Here is a 10,006-nt window from a genome sequence, read left to right as displayed (position 1 = left end):
CTGGCTTCTACCCATTTCGTGAAGTAATCTATTGCTACTACTATGTATTTGTTACCTTTACCTGTCTCATTCAATAGTCCTACTATATCTATCCCTATCACTTCAAATGGTTCTCCTATCCTTATAGGATGTAGTTCATTTCTTCCAATTGGTCTTCCTCTCATTTGACAATTCTGACAAGTTCTAACGTACTCTTCAATATCTTTTTTCATATTTTCCTAATAATATCTTTCTCTTATCTTTTCATAGGTAGTGTTCATTCCAAAATGTCCTGACAATTCATTGTCATGCATCATATACATTAACCCTTCAAATTCAAATTTTCTAATTACTCTTAGCCTCTTTTCATCTTTTCTTCGATAAACTATCCCTTCTATAATTTCGTATTTCTTTTCATTTGCAATATTTCTAATTATTCTGTCATACTCACTTTCTTCCATAATATTTCTTTATATATTTCAGTTTTACCTATGGTTATTTCTATTTTTATTATCTCTTCCTGTATTTCCTTGATTGATGATACTTTTTTTTTATTCCAATCGTCGGATATTATATTACCCAACTCTCTATTCTTATCTCTTAACGCAATAATTTCTCTTTGAACGTCTTTCAGTGCTTTGACTAGTGCTTTTATTTCCAATTTTTTATCTCCTTATATACTTTTTCCCAACTCCTTTAATCATTTTTGATCTTCACTGCACTGTACTTTTTAGTATTCGTATATAAATTTTGATGCTCTTTAAACATTCTAACCATATCCATATACTCCTCTTTTTTCAATGTGTCATATGATGACTTATGTCCTCCATTTCCTTTTTTCGTCTCTCTTCCTATGTAATTTTCCCAACAGTTGTTGTTCTCCAGAAATATTACTATAGCCTTATCTATCAAATCTTTATACCTGAATATTTCTTTTTCCATTTCGTGATTTCCTTCTGGCGTTATCAATCCCCTATCAAAGCTTTTGGTCCTTTGATAAAAATATTCACAATAAGGTGATTTATCCAATATTACTATATTGGTATCTTCATCAAATTCTAACATTCTTCTGTTTATTTGTTCCACTACTTCCTTTCTGAATTTCCATTCAGTTTCTAATTTTGGAATTTCGAATTCTGGATTATCTCCTCTTCTTCTTTTAAATGTATTGAACCTTACTTTTAATCCTTGTTTTTCCCATTCTTTTATTAGATTAGTTACCACACTAGTTTTACCTACTCCGTCTACTCCATAAATTATTACTATCATTGGTTTCTTACCCTTTTTCATCGTTAATAACCTTGATAACGCATCAGCATTCTTATTTTCTTTTCCAGGTCTATGTATAATTTCAAAGTTGTACTGCTGCAATTCCATTACCCATCTAGCTCTTCTTCCTGTTGGTATTTTAGCACTCATCAATCCTTTCAAGGCTGCATGGTCTGTTATCACTTTAAATCTTCGATTGACTAAATACTTATGGAAATGTTTTACTCCCCATATCACTGCTAAATATTCTAATTCAGTTATCGGATATCTTTTCTCAGCCCCTTGCAGGCTTCTACTTGCGTAAGCTATTACTATTTCTCATCCTTTTTCATCTTTTTGACTTAGTATAGCCCCAATACCATCTCCTGAAGCGTCCGTTATCAATATAAATTCTTTCTCATAATTAGGATATTGTAATATAGGATATTTTGTCAATTTTTCCTTCAATGTGTCAAATGCTTTTTGTTGTTCCTCACCCCATATAAACTCCGTTTCTTTCTTTACTAAACTTGTTAGAGGTTTAGCTATCTTTGAGAAATTTTCCACGAATTTCCTGTAATAGGAACATAATCCTAAAAATGACCTTACTTCTTTCACTGTTTCCGGTTCTTTGATCCCTTGTACCTTTTCAATTTTCTTTTCATCTGGTCTTAGTCTGCCATTTCCAACTATATGTTCTAAAAATTCGATGTCTCTTTCCAAGAACTTACATTTCTTCAATTTTATAATCAAATTATGTTCTTGTAATCTTTTCAATACTTTTTCTAAATGTTCCATGTGATCTTCCAAATTCTCCGAAAATATCATAATATCATCAATGTATACCACCACAAAATCATCTATAAATTCTTCCAATATTTCGTCCATCACCCTTTGGAAGGTTGCTGGTGCATTCGTTAGACCAAATGGCATTACATTGTACTCATATAATCCTTTTGCGCATACAAAAGCTGTTTTAGCTTTATCTCTCTCGTCCATTTCTATCTGATGAAATCCTGCTGCTAAATCAATACTCGAGAACCATTTTGCTTTCCTGTACTTTTCCAGCAATTCATCTATCCTTGGTAGCGGGTAACTATCTTGTATAGTTACTTTATTCAGTTGTCTATAATCAATACAGAACCTATACTTTCCTGTTTTCTTTTTTGCTAATGTCACAGGTGAACTCCATGGGCTATTTGATTTCCTTATCTTTCCTTGTTTTAACAACTTATCCACTTCTTCTCTTATGACTTTTGACTTCTCTTCAGTTTCCTTGTATCTCTTCTGTTTTATCGGTTTCACTCCTTCTTCAATTTCTATCTTATGTTTTACTATTCTCGTTCTACCTTCTTTCTCTTCGTCATACTCTAAAATATCCTGGTATTTTAATAACATTTTTATCATATCATTTTTCTCATCATTATCCACTTCCCCTATATTCAATTTTTCCAAAAATTTGTCCTCTCTAGATTGCATCTTTACTGTCTCTCTCTTTTCAGAGCCAAGACTTCCTATTTAAAAGTCCGATATACCTTATGCTTTGTCCTTTCGTTATCACTCTCATATTCCTCTTCATCACTTGATGACTCAGGATCTTCAAATTCTTCAGGACTTTTCTCATAGCTTATTGGAATTACTATTGTCTCCTCATGTCTCTCAATTCTCATTTCTTTATTCTCAAAGTCTATACTCACATTTAATTTTTTCCAAATATCATTCTCCAATATTAAATCTTCACTCGAATCAATCACTTCTACTTCTTTCTCAATTTCTAATTCGTCTTCATATCTAATAATTATTCTCACTTTTCCTAGCGCTTCTATTTTCTCTCCATTCGCTATAGTGCATCTAAATTTGCTTTTCCCTAATATAGGAATTCCCAGTTTTCTTCGTAGTTTATCCGTTATTACACTTATCGCTGCTCCTGTATCGATGATTACACTAACTATCTGATTCTCTATCTCCAAATCTGCTTTCATCGCTGTAGTTTTTCTATCATTCATTTCAATTTTCTCTACCGAGTGTAGTCAATCCTTCTTATTTATCGCACTTGGTCTATATGTACCTTGTCTCAATCGACTATGATATTTCCTATTTTCATTTACAAGTTGTCCAAATGTTATATTTGCTCTAGCATCTCTTACATCCTTTATTATATCATAAGGTGGTACTTCATCAGCTATTCCTGACCCATATTCCCTTGATTTACGTTCTCTAACTTTTCGATCCATCCATTTTCTATGTTCATCTTTCTTCCTTCCTGGATAATATACTTTATTATATTTCAAATATACTGGCTTACTAAATGTTCCATCTTTATTCTTAGGTCTTCAACCATCGTCAAAATCTTCTGGTCCTATTGGTTCGTCCCAATTCTGGCTTCTTTCTGTTGGCTGATCGTCTTCATCTTCCTCCTCAACATCCATTTCATTTTCCAATGACTTGCGTCTCTGATTCCATTTTTCATCATTTCTTCGTCTCAAATCTTCCCGACTAATCTTTTCTTTTGATATTTTCTCTTTTAATACTTTGTCATCTTTAGTCTTATTTACCTTCCTAGTTTCCATTGGATATACTTCGTACTCATCATCATAGTAATACAGTTCTGATGGTTCATCATAATCCTCATATTCATCGTCATATTCCTCATAATCATAATGCTCATCATACCCATCTATCACATTTACTCTGCAATCATATTTTCGTTTATTTGGACAGTTATTTCTGAAATGTCCTTTTCTTCCGCAATCGTAACATACTGACTCTTGCCTAACCTGATTTCGGCCTTTTAACCTCCTATTCTCTTCCATTAATCTTATCATCTTTGCTTCATCACTCGCTCTCAATCTTGCAAAGTCCCTAGTTAAATCATCAACGTCATACTTATCCTGATTCTTTATTACTTCTTTTAGTTTCACAACTAGTTCTGGTTCTTTCTGCTTGAATTTTCCTTTCAAGGCATCATATCCTTTTTCTGAAGCTCTAGCCAATTCTAGTGCTCTTGCCAGATCTGCAGGACTACCCATAACCACATCTTTAACATGATCAGCATTTAATCCTCTAATAAAAATCCTTTTCTGATTTCCTGCAGCTACTACTGCATCTCCTCCTGCTCTTTTCAACAAATACCTGAACCTGATATAATATTTATCTATTGTCTCTCCGCTCAATTGTTTTATTTCTTCCAACTTTTCTAACATTTGTCTTTAATCCTGTCACTCGCATATTTAGCTATTATTTCATGTCTTAAACCTGTATTATCATTAGCTCTCTATCCGGTTATAGCTGCTCCCTCAGTTCTGAACCAATCTGACGCTCCATATCCCAGTTGAGCTTCAGCTATCCTGAACCTTTGCGCATCATCATCTGGTAACCCATTTGTTTGATATGCCCTTGCAAACTTATCACACCATTCTTCTACGTCCTCGTCTGGGGTTCCATAAAATTTTGGAAATTCCACTAATAATCCTCTAGTCGCATTTACTCTTTGATCCACAGCTTGTATTTCTCCTTGTAATCCAGTCATAGTTATCGGTGGTACATTCAAATTATTCCAATTGTTTCCCACATCATGTCCAAATATAACCGTTCCTAATGCTTGTAAGTCCTGTCTCATCTCAGCTCTAGTTACTCCTATTGTTGCTGGTATTGGTGTTATAGGTATTGGTATTACTGGTGTTTTTTATTGTTGGTTTTTTATTTTCTTCTTTTTCCTGCTCGCTGTCTGAATGTTCAGAAGAAATTTTTCCAGGTGTATTTATAAGTTTTTCAGACTCATCACTTGATTTTTCTTCTTCTGAAGAAGAAGTTTCTGATTTCCTAAAAGAGTTTTCATCTTGAGTTTCTTCTGATCTTGTATTTTCCTTTTCCGACTCTCTTTGTGAACCTGATTCATCCGTATCCTCTTCATTTACATTTCTGCTCATTCCTCTACTTATTAGATGTGAGTATAATACTCTATGGACTTCTTTATCATCCTTTTCTCGTACAGATTTATATTCCCTAATAAGTCCATCAAAAACTATTTCATATTGGTCAAATCCTAATCTCAATAACCTGCTGATGTCTGTTTTTGTTAATTCGTTCTCAGTTCCCAATAATGTTTTACACACCGATATCATTATTTTATCAATCTCATCTTCTTCTTCACTCGATTCATTCTCTAATTCTCTCTTCTTTCGCTTCCTTGCTAGCCATAAGTCTAATTCTTTCATCACTGCCGTTTTCAATCCATCTTTTATTTCTTGGAATTTTCCAATTAGTCCTTTTGTGAATACCTCTTCTTCCGTATACCCCATATTCCACAATGTCAATAATTCACTTTCTAAGACCTTTATCTCATTTTCCTGTGCTCTTTCTAACCATTCCTCAGTTTCTGCTCTTCCTCCTTCTTCATTAAACTGTTTCAGCAGTCTTCCTACTATTACCTGATTCTTTTCGTTTATCATCAGATACATTTTCATTAATCCTATGTATTCCCGTAAGAACTGTCTATTTCCTATATCTTTCTCGTCAAATCTCCAATTATACAAATGCCATAAGATACTATCTGACATTGCCATGCCTAAATTAGCAATTATTTGTCCAAATTTCGCTATCGCCTCATTATTCTCCTGAACTTTCATCCTTACCCATTCATTCAATTCACTTTTTAATTTCTCGTCTGATAGATTCTCTAATTCATTGTACTTTATCCAAAATTCTACCACTAATATTTGATTCAGTTCATATCCTAATCTTATCGCTCTTTCTATCTTTAGTTTTTCTATTAATATCCCTTTCCTTTCCAATCTTTCTTTGATTTCTGCTATACCTATACCTGATGTTTCTTTGTCATCTTCGCTACTATACTCACTCATTTCAGAACTTACCAAATTAAATTCGCTGCTTCCAACATCGCTAAGTCCTATTTCGAACTGTTTACTCGATATAAATTCCTCAATTATTTCTTCCGTTAACTTGTTATTTTTCCATCCATCTTTGTACTTAGGATATGATACTCTAGTCGTATATCTCATACTTTTCTGAAATCGGATTACTCTCCATTTGTTCTCTTCATTAGCTATCATCTCTTCTAGATATAGTAATCCTTTAAAATAATCTTTTGTTCTATCCGACTCTTCTATGACTCCTGTCTTTGTTTTGTACCATTCCCAAAACTCGTTAAATCGTCTTTCTATTTCCTTTTCTCCAATACGATGTCCATATTCTACGACTTCTTTGTTAGTTTGTATCTCCTCTTTTATATCATTTATGCCTACCATCACTTCTCCTTTGTCATCTATTCTCACCCAATTTTCCATAATTATTTCTATTATCGTCTCTATTCCCTTATACGTATATTCCGGTCTTTCGTCATACCTTATCGAATATATTATCACACTTATTGCTTTTCTCCTTTTCTTCACCTCTACTATCGCTTCATCTTCATTTGGTATCAAATCACTGAAATTTATTATAGTATTCCAATTATATGTTCCCATCTGCGGTATCAACTCCTTCAATATTCTCCAAAATTCCAGAAATTCTTTCAGTTCTTTCTTATTGTCTTTCAAATACCCGTAACATTTTCTGCATGATAGATCTCTTTGATACCTACTCAATTTCTGTATGTGTTTTTGCATGTCATGATTGTCCCTAATATTTTGTAAACTATCCCAAATATCCATTTTGTAAAATTTATTAATTCTTCCAGTTCCAGCTGGTCTATATATATCTTTTCGTGCATGAACATTATTTTATATAGCGACAATATGCAAACCGCTCTACGTCCCATTTATAAAGCGAGGACGGTCCCACCCGCTCCCATACTTATATAGCGAGGGCCCGCTTTCCAAATACTTACTTTCAAAATTCTATTGAGAGTTTCTTACGGCTTGCTCACAACTACTAGAGGGTATCAAGGTTGACTCACAACCTCTTAGAGATGTCAACAGTTATGTTTCATAATCAAACTACATCGTATCTAACCACTTTAAGTGTCAACAGTTATATTCCATAGTCTAATTACATCGTGTCTAACCACCTCCGTTGTGATCAGCATTCCCTTTAATGGGTGTATCTAACCTTTCAAGAATCTCCTTGAAAGTCAACAGCTATCCATGGAATGTACTCATCAGTTTTGATGGAATTACCTTTTTCTCCCTATACTAGGCTTAGCTTTACCACAAGATCATGTATACCAGTTTCTAGGTTTAGAAGGAAATTCCTTATTTCGAATTATGAATTTTATTGCTGGTAGTAGGTTTCTGAACAATCTTCAAAGTGCTTCCTGTATAATACAACCTTGCGCACGATTGAACCAGTTTAGGACAATGAAAAATTTTCCAATTTTTTCAGAGCATTGGTGTGTTCCCACTAAAATCAAAGTTCTAGATAAATCCCCACCTAAGGTATTCCCCAGGTACCGCCTTTAAGATGCTGTCAGGATACCTCACGCTTTCTGCCCTTTGAGTGGTTATTCAATCCTCTTTTAGGTTTGAGTTACCTTTCATGTAACAATTCGCTCAAGTGGTTACTTACGTCCAACTTACTCTTCCATTCTACTCTCCTCACGTTGGTACCAGATCTTATCTAGACCTCTAAAATTAATACCTACCAGTTATTTCAAATATGAATCAACTTCTATTATAAATCCACTTTTGATTATATGAAGATAATCAATCTTTTCTCGGAGCATGCACCAAAATGAAGGATGCACCTGCCACATGCATACCTCATTGTACATGAAAACTCATGTATTGGTCAGTATCTTCATTAATGTACTGGTAAAATAATGTTCGTTAGCTTGGTTTAGTGGTTCATTTTTCTAGGGTCACAATAAAAATAAAAATGTTGTTCTTTCGGACTAATAGAATCTAAAAGATTCATGCTTTTTACAACTTTCATATGAAATAATAATGATATCAATCCATATTAATAACGAAATAAAATACAATAAATTCAAAATAATAAGGGTAAAAATTCTATCCTTTCACTTTCTCGAGATTATCTGTTCAAAAATTTGTTAGTTTATTCAGATCAAATAGATGTTCTTTAAATATTATATCGATTATCCTTGAATTCACGTGACTTATCTATTCTAATTGGTACAGTTTATACTCATGTCCTGGAGTTAAAATTTCCTTTCCTGAATATCTCATTTAATATTTCCTTCTTGGAATATCTCTTCTATCTTTTCATACTAGATACAGTTTATACTCGTGTCTAGGAGTGTTATTACTATTCCTGAAAATCTAATTCTTGGCGATCTAATTTTATCATCGTAAACAAATATGTGATAACCTGTTTATCGGTATAAACAAATTGCCTATCATTAATGTCAATCATTTAGGTTGATCATTTCATGTGACTTACTGCGCCACTTATTATGCTCTTCTCTATACGTCTAAAATACTAAGATACCTACGCCTCGCTCTTAATTAATTTTCTATCTAGTTCTGCATACTACACCATAGATCAGAGAGTAAATGCGACTAGAGGATTAATAATGGGATTCCCACCGTTTTATGGAACTCCGCATGAAGATGTAGAAGAATGGTGTAATAAGTTCGAAGAGGCATATACTATGAATGGATTACCAAACGATGATGTACAGAGGTTCAGATTAGCTAAAGCTCATTTAGGAGCAGGAGCGTCGGATTGGTTTAGAACGGAAGGAGCAGCCATAACAGGTTGGGCGGCCAATGACAATACAGGTTTGAGACACAAAATAATCGGAAAGTATGCAAGTGATAGAATCAAAGAACGATGGTTGGAAAAGTTAAAGGATATAAAACAATTGAATGGAGAAACTATAGACCAATATTATATTAGATTTAGACATCTGTTAAAAAGATCTGGAGGAAACGCAGCAGTACCTGCAGGGAGTCAGAAGCGAATTTTTATGAGAGGATTAAGTGCGAACTATATTAAAGATGTAACTATGGGAAATCCAGCAGATGTAGCAAGAGCATTGGAACTAGCTAGATCCTTGGAAAAAGGTTATAATGCCTTAAAAGGGAAGTTTAAACAAGAAGAAATGGAACCAGTACAAGTTACGAAACCGCAAGAGGTAATAAAGAATCAGGATAAGTATGACATTGATGATTTAACGAAAAATTTCGCAATATTAAAATTAAATGATGAAGCAAAAATGTTAAGGTTAATGGAAGAGAATAGGAGATTAAGGAATCAAAAAAAAAAAAAAACTCTTCCCCCTTTCCGTCAGATTTCATAGAAATCCGCAGTATACACATTTTTTTAAAAATAAAATAATTTTTAACCCTTTACGTTGGTATAAAAGGAGTGAGGACCACTTGGTGGCCTCGACGGAAAGTACTCCTTATATATCCTGTTGCTTTTGGAAGTAGTTTTTTCATTATAGTACACCAAAATTTTTATAGTTATGTCATCTTCAAAGTCTTTAAACATTTTACCTTCCCTTGAGAAAAAATATCCCCTTGACGTTTCTTTTTCCAAATTTCACATGACTCGTCCTAATCGAGCTGGTTACAACAAAATTTATGACATCAGTAGATCAAAAAGTTTCTTTTTTGAGTTAGTCGATCATTTTACAGACACCAATGAAATTCATCTTAAAATACACACAAATGATTATCACATGAAAACAACCCCAATTAGTTATCCTAACACAAGTAAACTCCCTAATGACAAATACCAGATTAGTGTTATGCTCACACATTTTTTTTCTTTACAAAGAGTTTTACCCAGGCGTATTCAACAAAAATTTTTTAATTTTATCCGAGATAAATTATTACAAAGAAAGGCGATTATC

At 33.5% G+C, this 10,006-nt stretch overlaps 1 protein-coding gene across 1 annotated transcript; it reads right to left on the bottom strand.

The window, feature by feature from the left end:
• Nucleotides 1-3,560: 3,560 nt before the first annotated feature.
• OCT59_004534 (uncharacterized protein) lies at nucleotides 3,561-6,899 on the bottom strand (the record flags this gene model as incomplete). Its single annotated transcript, XM_066148341.1, has 3 exons — nucleotides 3,561-3,918; nucleotides 4,024-4,264; nucleotides 4,904-6,899. The coding sequence occupies 3 exons, from the start codon at nucleotides 6,897-6,899 to the stop codon at nucleotides 3,561-3,563; spliced, it is 2,595 nt and encodes an 864-aa protein (XP_065996949.1).
• Nucleotides 6,900-10,006: the final 3,107 nt, after the last annotated feature.

Source organism: Rhizophagus irregularis, chromosome 12 (genome assembly GCF_026210795.1).
Source record: "Rhizophagus irregularis chromosome 12, complete sequence".
Taxonomy (NCBI): domain Eukaryota; kingdom Fungi; phylum Glomeromycota; class Glomeromycetes; order Glomerales; family Glomeraceae; genus Rhizophagus; species Rhizophagus irregularis.
The sequence above is the reverse complement of the archived record's forward strand: the minus strand, read 5'-3'. Positions and strand labels throughout refer to the sequence as shown.